The 14,236-nt window shown below is 43.4% G+C and overlaps 1 protein-coding gene across 2 annotated transcripts in view; it reads right to left on the bottom strand.

Moving 5' to 3' along the window:
* Window positions 1-42: 42 nt before the first annotated feature.
* MPP1 (MAGUK p55 scaffold protein 1) overlaps window positions 43-14,236 on the bottom strand; it is a 28,463-nt gene continuing 14,269 nt past the window's right edge. The window contains exons 2-12 of one of the 2 annotated variants that reach the window (XM_081042376.1): window positions 13,013-13,156; window positions 12,664-12,742; window positions 11,679-11,764; window positions 9,154-9,222; window positions 7,531-7,727; window positions 6,032-6,138; window positions 5,414-5,494; window positions 4,359-4,439; window positions 2,717-2,919; window positions 2,391-2,465; window positions 43-696 (exon numbers count right to left, since the gene is read on the bottom strand). In XM_081042376.1, coding sequence (XP_080898502.1) covers window positions 520-696; window positions 2,391-2,465; window positions 2,717-2,919; window positions 4,359-4,439; window positions 5,414-5,494; window positions 6,032-6,138; window positions 7,531-7,727; window positions 9,154-9,222; window positions 11,679-11,764; window positions 12,664-12,742; window positions 13,013-13,156 — 1,299 coding nt within the window. In that variant the 3' untranslated portion in view covers window positions 43-519. The remainder of the gene's footprint in view (window positions 697-2,390; window positions 2,466-2,716; window positions 2,920-4,358; window positions 4,440-5,413; window positions 5,495-6,031; window positions 6,139-7,530; window positions 7,728-9,153; window positions 9,223-11,678; window positions 11,765-12,663; window positions 12,743-13,012; window positions 13,157-14,236) is intronic. The other variant, XM_081042377.1, reaches the window with a different exon arrangement.

Raw genomic sequence — 14,236 nt, 5'->3', positions numbered from 1 at the left:
GTGGAACAGGTGGAAATCCAGAGATTTACAAGGTTACTGGCATTTTAAGAGCAACATTTTTATTGCTTTTGAAGATTTTCCTAGAGCACATCCTATAGTACAGCTGTTTTATTTTGGCATTTTAGAAAGTTGCAGTTCAAAGTGCTTTCTTCAAAGTAAAGATAAATGAAATGCCCAGTGTGATTAAAGAAGGAGCTGAGGCTTTCGAGGGACAGGGTCCATTGCTTTTCCTCCCCATGTGTGCCATCTTTGATTATTAGTATTTGGATAGTACTTCTGGCCCTCAACTTCCACATATCCTTTTGAAATCCTTATCAACGAGGCCCTGGGTATCATGAAAACCAGAGCCCAGCCCTTCAGGAACTTGAACGAGACTGACACCCACTGGCCTAATTAGGATAGTTGCATAGAGCTGAAAGCTGACGAAACTAGCTGAAGTGACCCTGTTTGTCTCAAAGCAAGGGGAATGGAGTTCCAGACACGAGAAGGGCATATAGTAGTTCCCCGTATTCTGCAAGCTTAGTAAACCCAGGAGACAGGCACCCACTGTGGAGAACTGCATGCCTGGTCAAAGGCATCGTGCAATTTCTGAAGGGTGTCATCAACGCCATTATTGACCAGTGAGAGGTCGAAGTAATGTGCATACTGGCTGCGGATGGCCTCTGAGTCCTTCTGCAGCTGCTGAAGGGCTTCCGTCTGCAAAGAGAGAAATAGCCACTGATGAAGCCGGAGAGGCCAGTGACGGCTTTTAAGTGGGTGTTGACTATTGTGACCATTGCCTGGCTCCCAGTCACCTGCTTAAACACTCATACCCTGAAGACCTTGCTGGAAAATGTTAAGTCGGACATGGAAGAACACCAATTCCCAGAGGATCCTGAACTAACCTTGATTATAAATAATCAGAGCTCTCTGGAAGACCAGTAGCTATGTTGAGATGGCATGGACTTCACCAGCATCTCCCAGTTCTTGCCTTTGAACATGGAGAGCTGCAATCCCAGGACAAGGATAACAGCAATGTACACCCCAGGCCTCTTTCTAGGACCCAAACCAAGTGGCCATGAAAAGACTGATTATTTTACTCCATACAAGTCAAAATGTTTCCGTAGCAATAAACAAAAGATATGCCAAACTGGAAAAAAAAATATTTGGAACGGGTATCACAAAGGGCTAATTACCCTAACAAGAGTTCCTAGAAATCAACAAGAAAAATGTCAATAACCGAATACAACAATAAGCTAAGGATATGACCAGGTGGTAACAGAAAAGGCCCTTAAGAGTCTAACAAGATACTCAACCACGTATAGTGTAAGATGAAAGTACAATGAGATTTCATTTTTCCCTCTATTCCATTGGCCAGAAATGGAAGTTTGGATAACATGCTGGCACAGGGAAGCAAGCACTCTCCCAGGTACTCTCTGTCACAATTCCCAATTCCCTAAGCACGCATACTTGGACCTGGCCATCCTGCCTGCAATTTTTCCGACATATATTTGCACACATGTGAAATGCCATATTTACAGAGGCATTGGTTACAGTATTATTTATAATAGTCCAAGGTTTAAAACTACCAAATAGCCATAAAGAAGGGAATAGTGATACTAAATAATGAAGCTACATACTGTGTTTCCCCGAAAGTAAGACCTAGCCAGACAATTAGCTCTAATGTGTCTTTGAAGCAAAAATTATATATATTTTAAAAAAATATTATAGTAAAATAAGACCGGGTCTTACATTAATTTTTGCTCCAAAAGATACATTAGAGCTAATTGTCCGGCTAGGTCTTATTTTGGGGGAAACATGGTGCACGCAATGGGAGAGCACACAGCTACTGAAAAAGACTGAAGAAGCTCAATACGGATATGGAAAGATCTCCATTGTGTTCGGTAAAAAAGTGGGGTGCAGCAAAGTGTGTGCAGGGTAGAAACTGGGGAGTAGGCAGCAGGGGAGGCTTTTCAGTATATTCCCGGCCTCATTCCTCTCCTCTCCCTGTCTCCCCACAGCCACACCACACCCCAGGATGGTTTCAGTGCCATCTCCTTCACAGTTGTCCCTGCTTGCCCCACTTGAGCCCGTGTCTCACCATTGTCAAGATTTACCCAAGTGTCCATCTCTACCACTGGACCCTGAGCACTTCTGGAACAATGGCTGGGTCCCCATTGCCTAGTATGGTTATTGGCCTAGCTAGTAGTTTAATAACTGCTAAGTGAATAGAACATGCATATGCCCTTTGACTTCTTGGCCTTGCAGGAAGGAAAGTCGTAGCTAGGAGAATCACGGGTGATTTGGTCCCAAGCTGAAGTACTCTGGCCAGTGATCTGGACTGATGTCCCAGGCTGGGCAAGCCCAGAGAGTGAACCCCCACCCACCCTCCACACCCGCCTCCTTCCCACCTGAGTGCCCTGGTCAGTAGGTGCGATGAACACAATGAAAGGTGAAAGTTCTGCTGTCCGAACAATCTTCAGGGTCTAGGAAAAGAGGAAGAAGGAGAGGGAGGAAGAAAAGATTAAAAAACATAGCTGTCATGATGCATTCCTCTATAAGCATCTCTGGGCTTCAGCAAGCCCAGTACTATTTCCGTGGTTTCCAGTACTACTCTTCTTGCAGATGACCCCACTGAAAGTACGTGAAGCAAATCTGAGCTCCGCAAAGATTCCTATGAGCTTCACTCTTCAGCTCCCCCTTCCCCATCCACTCCTGCCTTTCTGTGCCCACCCACCTGGGGCTCGATGTCAAGGATGGCAATCTTGTCCTGCTGATGAATCTGGTGCACTGTTTCAAATTTGGTGCCAAACATGTTGCCCTGGTAGCTGCCAAACTCCAGGAACTCGTTGGCAGAGATGGCCCTGGTCATCTCCTCTGTGGAGATGAAGTGGTACTCCTTCCCGTCTTCCTCATTCTTCTTGGGCTGCCGTGTTGTATCTGTGCACAAGAACCCAAACCGCTGACCAAGTCAGGGTCCGCGCCACGGACTGTGGTGTCTGAACTGAAACCCGAGCTGTCTTTGGCACTGAGAATTTAATAGAGGGTTTTCTCCCACGGAGTCCCTAAGGGCTGATGATAGGCGACGATGTCTATCTGGAAACCCCCCATCCACCCAGAACATGTTTACCCTTCAAGAGGCAAAGCCCAACACAGAAAACTATCATCATCTTCCCTAACATGAAGTCACATGTTAGGGAAAACCACTAACCCCAGGAATACTGAAGCTGAAAAATGGAGAAATGACAGCTGGACATACTTTTAAAACAGATCTATAGGCAGTGGTCAGGATTTCTTGGAAGTATAGCTAAGTATTCTTTTTATAGTTTGGAAAGAAGAGTACTTCGGTTTCATTTAAACTCATATTGTTAAATGTTGGAATGTCCTTACGTCACAACACTTACTATTACTCATATAAACTGGCCTCTAAGTAAAATATGCCTCAGATAGTGTAGCTTGAGACCCAATCCTCCCCACCTGTCCGCGGTGGATCGCCCAATATCCATCCTCATTGTCAATCCACAGCCACACGTGCATCTCTCTTTCCATCTAATAAAACATCTCCTCCTTGTTGTGATGTTATCGTCACCCGTCACCCTTTCTCTAACTCCCTTCTCGTTCACACTTATTGAATGACGAGCCTGTACTGGTTATTTCTACTTCTAGATTTCCCCATTCACTCCTCAACCCAGGGTCATTTGCTTTCTGTCCTCAGTGTGTCACAATGTCCCTAAAGGCAAAATGGAGAAGGAATAAAAAAATACTAATATCATGTTTAGAATCCGCTTTCCTGCTTTGATTCGTAGAATCTCTTCCTGGGAATAGACGCCAGAAGTGATATGGGAATGGAAATGCCCCACCTGACCACTGACCCGATTCTCCCCCTACCTGGGACTGCTGCTGAGATTGTTTGTGCCTCTCCTGAGTGCTGCTCTGATTTAGAACACATTTCATGAGAAATCAGAGGTAGCCTAGACGTCGAACAATAGTGGATAACTGAGGAAATTACAGCGTAGCCACTCAGTGAACTAGAAGCGTTCTCAGAGTGATTGAGGCACCTGAGCAAATATTTATAATATAAAGTCAAAAAAGTAATATGTTTTTAATAACATATTACTCACTAATTTTGAAAGCAGGATAAAAATGTTTACTACTGCCTCTATTATGTACATGAACAGCACAGAAAAGAATAGGAAAACAACACAATTACATTGTTAGCTGGAGCGATTATGGGTACAAATGTGTATCTTTTCTAAATTGTGTTTTATTTTTATAATGAAACAATTAAAATCAAATAACCACCCCTAAAAGGCCACTATGGTATCTCGGATGGAGACTGGTGGTCCCACCTGCCCTCCCAGGCCCCCAGAGCTACTCACATGGGGCAGGGTACGCGAACTTCTCCGGATCCTGGCTGAGCAGGGTATTTTTAATGTGGCTGCGACCCACCCCACTGGCTCCTGCAGAAAGAGAGAAGAAAGGCTTAGTTAGAGAAGAGAGAATCCGTGTTGCTATGATTTTAATGAAGGCTTCCATTTCTTTCCCCAAAAACAAAGGGATGGGAGTAGGGATAAGATATGGGTTTTCATCTCTCAGAGTCCCAAATCACCAACAGGTCAAAGAGAGTTGGCACAGCTTCTGGACTGGGGAAAGGTGCAAGCATTCCTTTCAACTCAGGAGGATTTGGGGCTTCGGGCCTGCGTCCCATTCGGGGAGGAGGCTCTTTCTAAGGGTGAAAGGTCAGGACTCAGAACATAAGAGTTAATACCACTGAGGAGCCAGCTAACACACAGGGGGTTCTGTCCATGTTCTAAGGATATTTGCTTGACTGAACTCTCCAAAATGAATAGAACTGAATTCAAGCCAGTGTTTTAACTGGAAATTTGACCAGAACCCTAATACAGACCTTCTAATCAATTAATATTTTAACTCAAAAGACAGGGATGTGAGCCACCCACCGGAGCCAAGGACTTATTTCATTTCAAGGCCAGGGGGCTCATGTGGATGACTAACGGGCACAGAAGACTTCTGAGGGCCCCGCAGGTTGCTAACAAAGCACTCTAACATAAGCACTTAAACAAACAAACAGACAAAGAAACAAACAAACAAAACAAGCATAGGACTGGAACACACTTTCTGCCAACCAGATGAACAAAGAACCAAACCCACTTTAGGACTGGCCAGCATCAAACCCAACCTAAAAGAATTAGTTGCTGAAAAACTGGTGAGGTTCAGTTTCTCTTTTAAGGTGAACCCAGATGGCGTGTTTGTGAGAACTCAGAAAATTCTTCATATCCGCTCTACATGGAGTATCTGAGAGTTCTTTTTTGCCAGTCTTTTCTTTTTTGGAAGAACAGTGATATACAACAGGCAGGAGAATAAGGACACCAATGTACTCGAACTAGCCAAGCAACGCGGGGCAATGAGAAGATACCGATCAGCACCAGGGTCTTCCTCTTGAACGCAGGGAGCCGAACGACTTCCTCGTAGGAAACGACATCCAGTTGGTCAAAAACTAGAGACACAGAAAAGCAAGCAATGTTCATTTCCAGAGCTGGGGAGAAATCACGTGGGGTGATTTTCTCCTGCTCCTATCTTTATCTAGAATGCTCCTAGCAGGACGTAGGCATTTAACAAATGGTAGATTATTATTCACTTGGTATCCACAACATGCTTGAAAACCCGTTCATAATTTTAGTGTCTTGCAGGTAAAAAACAAAGCTGGAATTAGTTGTCAGGAAAACATGCTACTCTCTGGGGTTGCACAGACCTTCCAGCTTGTAATGCCGATGGCAGTGATACACTGAAAGTTCTGGAAGGCTGTTCAGTTGGTTACCCGAGGGGTGAGGATGATAAGCAGGTGTGAGCAGACCACTAGCCTTCCTTTCCATGTACTGGCATTGTCTCACTCATCGCAGTGAGCTTGGGAGGATGGATGCAATAAAAGAAAACCTGAACAGCATGCTTTCTGCATAACGTACGTCCCACTGTGCCCCACACCATCTCCCTTATGCTGCCAGGAGCCCACAGACAGGAGGCCCAGGAAGCGTACTTGAGCTGTGCTTGGCAAGGTACTTGTCTTTGTACTTCTTCTTCTTTCCAAAGGGACTGCAGCTCGGGGCTGCGCTCGGAGCAGACTGAGCCACACTTGCCACTCGCCTGGTAAGAAAAGACGACCAAGGATGTCAGCGGACCCTTGGTGTAAAAACCCCAAGGACGTTAGCCTGTGCTATGACAGGGCTCGGTGACCCTGTTTCCCTTCTACACTAAACTTCCAGACTGCTCTGCCTCCATCCCTTTGTAATTACCAAAAACCCTCGTGTTGTCCTTCATGCCTCTCCTCTCTCTCACCCTCTGCCAGCCACTCATTCTGTGTGTCTCTAACACTGTCCCCACTCACTCTTATCCTCTCCCCCACTCTCCCTCAGCCCCTCACTTTCCGTGTGTCTCTCAGCCTGTCTCTTTCTTTTTAGTGTCTGTATGTGTTTCTGTCTCCCTCCCCCTCACTCGCCCTGTGTGTGTCTCTCTCTCATAACCTATCCTTGCTCCTCTTCAATCTCTCTCATGCCCCGCTCTTTCTAAGCCTCTCACTCTCTGTGTTTGTGTCAGTACCCACTCAACCTCTCTGTCTCTTTGTCTCTGTCTCTCTTCTTCTCTGTCTTTACCCTGCACTCCTCCATCTCCCACTCCCCTTCTCTCAGCTTCTCTCGTGTGTAGACAGCTCTGGGTCTGTGATGAGCAGGGTTTATAGACCAGAATGAAGGAAGAATCATGTGAGCCAATGTGTACATGGTATTCTCGGTATTGCGCTTGGATCTGGGGTGCCTAGAGCTGAGGGCTCTGCAAAGAGAGAGGTAGAAAGAGCCCAGCTGGAATGGTCAGGCTGCTTTGATGGGAGGACGCAGTGGGGGTTCGCTTCCTGGACACATTTCCACTGCCAGGTGTTTGAACACCCACATAAGAACACGAGGGAGGCGGGTGAGCCCTGGGAAACCATCCCTGCATTAGTCTGGATGGCAGCTGGCAGAGGGCTCTGGGCCTGGCACCCACCTGCCTGAGCTTTTTATGATAAAGGTGACACGGCAGTGCAGTGGGAAAAGCATGGTCTTTGTAATAAATGGTGCTGGATCAATCAGATAAGCAGGTGGGAACAATGAATGTGGATTCTCACCTCATTTTCTCTGTACTGGGAATTTGCATAAAGGACACATATTAAAAATTTGACTGTTTTCTGCGGGACTCAGAAGATACCTTCTCAGCACTGCCACTCAAAGCAAGTAACCATAGGGAAAGCATTTGAGGAAACAGAGGCCCACAGATGAATGAAGAGCTATTCAGGTCTCCTTTCCTGTAAAGGCCTGCCAGCAAGGCTTATCCACTCACTGTTATCCACCCCCCACCCCCTCACCGCATCCATTATGCCAAGGAAGCTGGCCTGGTCCAGAAACAGACACCGCACACAAGCTGACAGAGTTCTGAAGTTAAAGCATTATTTGTGGCAGGCATAGGTGCATTCCATCTGCAAACCCAACCGGTACAAAATTGGCTCACCATTCCTGCAGCTCAGGAGAAGGGATCAGTCCTGCTGACTCCTTGGAGGAGCCTTCCACTCGCCCTTGCCACCAGTTACTGTCGTCCTTGTTGATGATCTGGATGACGTCCCCAGTGACAAACTTCAGTCCCGCCTCCTTGCAGGGAATCAGATTGTCCTTTCTGGGATCATAGTCAAATTGTGCTCTCATGAACATCTGGAAAAGAAGGCAAGGGGACCTGCAGTGGCAGCTTCAAGAGAAACACCAGCATTGACACACAAGTAGAAAGTTCTGCTGTAAATAAGTAGGGTCAGGATTGAATGAATGACACAGAGGCAAGAATGGAGGGGGAACTGGAGTGACAGGAACTAGTTACTGTTGTGTCTGTGGAGGGGTCAGACCTGAACCCTCCAACAAGGTATGAAATGCCTTTCTGGGTCAACATGTTTGTTTACTGGGTCTGAGCTGATACCCCTTGATCCCACAGTCCACTTCTATGCAAAGTTGTCAGTTACAATGTACGGATAAGTATGTTCACCACAGCGTTATTTAAGGGTGAGCTACGGAAATGACCTAATTTTCCAAGAATGGGGAATTTAGTGAAGTTATGGTCATCTATTGAATATATGACAATGCACCCATAAAAATCAATTTGTAGAATAATATTTAATGCTCTTGCAAAATGCTGCTGATATAACATTAAATGAGAATATCATTAAACAAAAAACAGTATTTAGTATACTTGACATTTTAAAGAAGTATTTATCTATACATAGAAAAAAACACTAGAAGAAACTGTATCAGAATTCCATACTGGTTACCTCAGGTAGGAAGATTAGGGGTGCAAATCCAACCCAAAGAAAGAAAGAAAGAAAGAACAAAGAGCAGAAACGAGTGAAACAGAAAATAGAATTGACAGGATCCACAAAGGCAAAACTGATTCTTTGAAGATTCATGATATTAAGAACACCCTAGCAAGGCTGATTAAGAAAATAGAGAAGATACAATTTCCCAGTAGAGATCAGAGATCCAAGAGATGTTTAAAAGGTTCTAAGAAGATTTCATGAATAATTTCACATCATTTGACAAATCCCTTGAAAAACACAATGTACCAAAAGTGACAGAACAAGAAATTGAAAATATGAGCATTCATATATCTATTAAAGACCCTCAACTTGTTATTTTAGTAATCTGCAATAGAAGCTTCAGTTATTTAAAAACAAAAACAAAAACAAAAACAACTCCTTCTACATTCATCTGCGAAGGCCCTATCCAAGCTATTTCTCTCTTTGATGACTGGTAAAATTGGATGTTTTTTCATATGTTCAAAGCCATTTGCTTTTTGCCTCCTGTGAATGATCTCCTGTTCTCTTTGCCCATTTTCCTCTGGGGTTACAGAATAAGGAGATTACCTTTTCCTTTCACATGCATTACAAATAGTCAGCAAGGTGCCAACCATGCTAGTCGTCAGAAAGAAGGCCTGCCTGTTTGTAATGGATGTTAGCTTAGTTTAGAAAGCACCAGGCGGTTACATTTGTGAGATATTTAGAACTTAAAAGTTTGAATCACATCACTTCAATCAAATCTCAACACTGGACCTGAATTCTGCTATTATCACCGCAGAGAAAATGGTGCTACCTACCTGTAGTGCAGGGAGGCGATTTTGCTGGTTGGGAATTACTTTTAATGAGATAATTCCTTTGGTTTCTTTCTGTTGAAAAAGAAAGGGGAAATAAAATTTTAAGGAAAAATAACTTGGATGATTTGGAATTTCATAAACTAATTTTCCCCCCTCAAAAGTCCCATGTGTTTTTCTTCCCCAGCAACCATCCTTACTGTACACTTTGAAAATCTGTAGGACAATTCCCTCCATCAATACAAGTGTCATGTGCCCCATAAACCAGTGTAACAACACGGAGGCGTACAAAGAATAATGAAGGAAAATCTAAGGATTTCCCCTTCTCCCCACACTCGACCACAAAAACTACCTAGAAGTACCTAAAACGAACCCTGGCCCACATATATCCACACCTTTCTCCACACCAATAAAACATTTACAAACATTTACGCATATATACATATTCATATGTATGCATTTTTGTTGTTTTAAACAGAAATGGGATTTTACATATGTGTTACGCTATAACTTGCTTTACACTTCATGGACGTGCTTCTAGATCTATGCATGAAGATGTCATTCATTCTTTTTAATGGCTATGCAGCATTCCACACTATGGCTGTATCAAACTTTATTCAGCCATCTTCCTGATCACTGGGCATTATGATTGGTGCCAGATTTTTTTCTCACTACAATCTGCTGCAATAGACGTGCTTGAACATATGTGCTTACATATTTGCATTTTGGTTTTTATAGAATACCATGGTGGAAATGCAGAATCAATGGGTAAGAACATTTTAATAGCTAGCCTCAAATCACTTTTCCAAAAGATAGCAATTCTACTCTCTTGTTCCTGATCTTAGCTTCCAGCTTTTCACCATTGAGTAGCTGTGCGTTTCTCATATGTGGCCTTTATTATGTTTAGATATGTTCCTTCTATAACTATTGTGTTGAGTTTTTATCATAAAAGGATGTTGAATTTTGTCAAATGCCTTTTCTGCATCTATTGAGATGAGCCATATAGTTTTTATCCCTTATTTTGTTAATGTGCCCTTTTTCTAGTTTCTTACGGTGGAAGCTGAGGCCATCAATTGAGACCTTTCTTGTTTTCTAATATAGGCATTTTGTGCTCTAAACTTCAACTTCGGCACTGCTTTAGCGGCATTCCACAAACTCTGATACACTGTGTTCTCATCTTTATTCACTTCAAGGTATTTTCTAATTTCCCTTGTGATTTCTCTTTTGTGGCCTGTGGGTTTTAGACATGTGTTATTTAATTTACAATATTTAGGGATTTCCAAATATCTTTCTGTTTTGGATTTCTAATTTAATTTCATTGTGGTTGGACAATACACTTTGTACGATTTGAATCCTTTAAATCTGCTGAGGTGTGTTTTATTGTCAATCCTGGAGAATGCTCCATGTGTACTTGAGAACAATGTGTGTTCTGAGTGCTCTGTATATTAGGTCAAGTAGGTTTATAGTGTTGTTTGCGTCTTCTGTATTCTCACTAATTTGCTGGCTATTTGGTCTGTCGACTATTAAAAGAAAGATATTGAAATATTGGACTATAATCATGTATTTGTAGTTTTCTTCTTGTAGTTCTACCAGTTTTTGCTTGAATTATTATTTTTGAAACTGTCGTTAGGTGCATGGACATTTAGGATTTCGGTCATTTCAAGAGGCAGGGGAAATATGGTCCCCTTTCTTCATCTTGGTCAGAAGCAGAAGTGTAAGCAAGGAGTTTTGATTAAAGCTAATTCCAGTCATGTGACCATGAGCAAGTTTCAAAACTATTCAAGGTTCAGTTTCCTCATCTCTGTCTCAAGTGAAAAACGACATTTTGGTTCAAATGGCACTTCCCCCTGCAAGTTGCTGTTATCTGGTTCATTCCCTGGCAGGTACCCTAGCACCTCACTCCCCAGTGCCTAAGGTGTGGCTCCTGCCGGCAGTGGCCAATGACACCCAATGACCAGATGGGGTTTTCAATGCTTTGGTTACAGGAACAAGCTCTGGTGTATGTAGGGGTGGAGAAGGATGGTGAAGAATCTGGAGAGGCAAATATGAGAGCCAACACAAACACCAAGCACAATGCCTGGCACACAGTAGGTGCTCAACAAATATCAATTGAATCTAAACAGCACACTCAACTTCTCATTATAATATCTTATGTGCTCTTCATGACAAATCTGTGACATAGGATAGGGATTGTTATCTTCACTTCACAGATGACTTAGAGAAGTTCATTGCCCTGCTCAAAATCCCAGGGCTAGAATGAAGTAAGGCAGGGGATTCAGAGCTGCCATTAAAAACCAAGGCCTTCTGGTGCCCAGTCCAATGTCCTTTCTAGACAGATGCTGTGGGTTATTTGCTTTGTTTTAGAAGTTTACTAAACAAAAGCAGAGAACACTCATTTCTTGCACAGAATAAAGAATAGTAATGGCGATAGTCTCTTCCACGAGATACAAATACTTTGACAGAAAAATGAGGTACTCTGACGCCAATGTGGATCCACACTTCAGGAAGACAGCGGCATAGCAAATACCCACCATCGCCTTCTGCAGCTGGTCTACCGAGTGATTAGTCACGTTTGTGCCATTGATTTCTAGGATCTCATCCCCGACGTGAAGGGAGCCTACCATGAAATGAAAAATCAGTCCACAGAAGAATAAACATTCAAACAAGAGCTGCCGATGTAACTCAAGATACCACAGAAAAGAAACCACGATCTAGAGAATATTATACAATTGACTGCGTGTAAAATCCTCAGGACTGAAAACATTCAACCATGCATGTTCTTTTGATTCCTTCGAGGGATGTATCAAGGTAAGCGCTTGACACTTTAAGACTATCTCACCCTCCCTGACCTCAGTATTCTAACAGCAGAATAAAAGCACCTCGTCCTCAAAGTCCCCTGGAATTGGAGTAGCTACAGATCCCAGGAGGCTATGATACATCTGCACATACTAAAAAGAATAAGACAAATGCAAAGAACGCAGTTCATCAGCAAGTTTGATGTTTCTTTGTTTTTTAGCTAAGACCCCAAAATGCTAACCTAATGGTAAAGTTAATCTACGTTTAGATTCTATGTGAAGAGTGCTCGTCAATATTTGTGCCACCCTAAATACAAAACCCAACATAAAACGTTAAGAACGAACGGGGTAGGAAATGTTTAATATCTAATTTCTCAAATTAACTGTTAGCTCCAGGTGATAAAGACAGTCTGTTTTCTTCACCACTATGTATTCAAAGTCTAATGCAATGGGTTGCACACAGTAATTGCTCAAATATTAACTAACTGAAAAAATACCAGTATATATAAACAGGTGTATAAGAAATGCTCAGAGGGAGAGATGGTGGCCCTGGGCAATTCCTATGAAGATCTTATCACATGATTATTCTAAAGAGACAGTTATTAAGCCACAAACAATCTCTTGGCACACATGCCCAAATGCTCCTAGTTTTGAAGATTATAAGCTTCATGTCCCCCACCACTGAGGTGAATGAAACACAAACTAGGGCCCCACAGAGTACCTTGTCTATGAATCATGCCACCATGAAGAATTCTTGCCACCGTACAGGACTGCTTCTCATTCAGCTTCAGAGTGATTCCCTGAAATGAAGACAATGATTCAGTCAGCTTTATTTTAGGTTCTTTCTGAGGTTATCTTTAAGACAATTGAAGGCAATTTCTCAGGTGAAATATTTTCCATCTATACCTGGGGTGGTCCTCAACTAGAATGGGCATGAAGCCTGCTTTGAGGAGGAGCTAGAGACGGAGACAGAGAGACCATAGGAAAGCTGCCTTCTGAGTTTCCTCTTGTAGCCCAGTGACTTATGGGGTTGAGAGTAGGCAGTGGGTGAAAATATGACAAGGGATTACCATGGGCTCCTCTGTGACCTTCTCGAACTGTATGAGTCGCACCTTCCGCATCTCCTGCCCCTTAGCTTGGGTAGGGCTACCTGGGGCAGCAGACCCATTGGTATACATGTCCTCGGTCATGGCATTCAACTGGTGCGACATGGCCTATCAGGTCAAAACAAAAGAGCAATGTATGAAATGAACAGCAAAGCCCCACCATCACAGTCTGTAGCTACAATGTTAAAATCCAAAGGTTTTGAAACGCAAGTTATTTCATAGGTTTGGCATCCAATCTCATTTGAATTGATGTGAAGCTGTTTGGAAGCTTTATTTATCCAACTTATTAGACATGTTTATACAGTTTACTGCAGAAATATTGATGTGTTTGGTTTACAGGGTGCTGCCCTGGACCCTGCTGGGGGAATTACAGAACATATAATACAATTCAAAAAAGTCTGATTTCTAATGCACATTGGGCCCCAGGGGCTTCTGGTAAGGGGCTGGGTATGTATATGGTGCACACACACAGGCACACACACCACATCAAAGGTCCAGAGTGGAAGTAATTCATAATGGGAGGAGGCAGAGGGGACAACTGCACTAGGAATGCATCAAGAAAGGGGAAAAGTGAGCGCAGATGACAATGGCCTTTCCCGTTCCAAACAATGAGTGCTTGTCCAGGGACAGGAGCACTGGGGAGCATGCGACTCAGTGGCTCTCTTCCCTCTTTCTTTCTGGACACTCAGGGTCACACAGCAGGAAATGTGATTCAAGTTAGCATCAGACTCTCACAAATCAGCTCTTAGACTATAAAGGAGTTCTATCTGGAGGATTAGGCACTTAGGGCCAGACCCTGGCCTGTGATAACAATAATACCGACCCAAACCAAGCGGCTACATCTAGATGAGATCACCACTACCCCTCCCACCAACGCAAGAGGACATCTCCACTGTGACCCCTTCCCCCCAATATTGATGATAGCAAAGCTGGACAACTTACACTACTAGATAGCAAGACTTCTTTCTTAAAAGGCCAGTGTAGCAGACTACAAAGTGCAAAAACAGACGCACACATACGTGGTCAGCTGGCTTATGATAAAGTTGACACGGCAGTGCAGTGGCGAAAGCACAGTCTTTGTAATGAATGGTGCTGGATCAATCAGATAAGCATGTGGGAAAAATAAATGTGAATCCCACATCATTTTATATACAAGTCCCAATTCCAGAGGGATTATAGCTCCAAACG

This window comes from Rhinolophus hipposideros (genome assembly GCF_964194185.1).
Source record: "Rhinolophus hipposideros genome assembly, chromosome: X".
Classification (NCBI taxonomy): domain Eukaryota; kingdom Metazoa; phylum Chordata; class Mammalia; order Chiroptera; family Rhinolophidae; genus Rhinolophus; species Rhinolophus hipposideros.
Note: the sequence above shows the minus strand (reverse complement) of the source record. Positions and strands in the feature narration are given on the sequence as shown.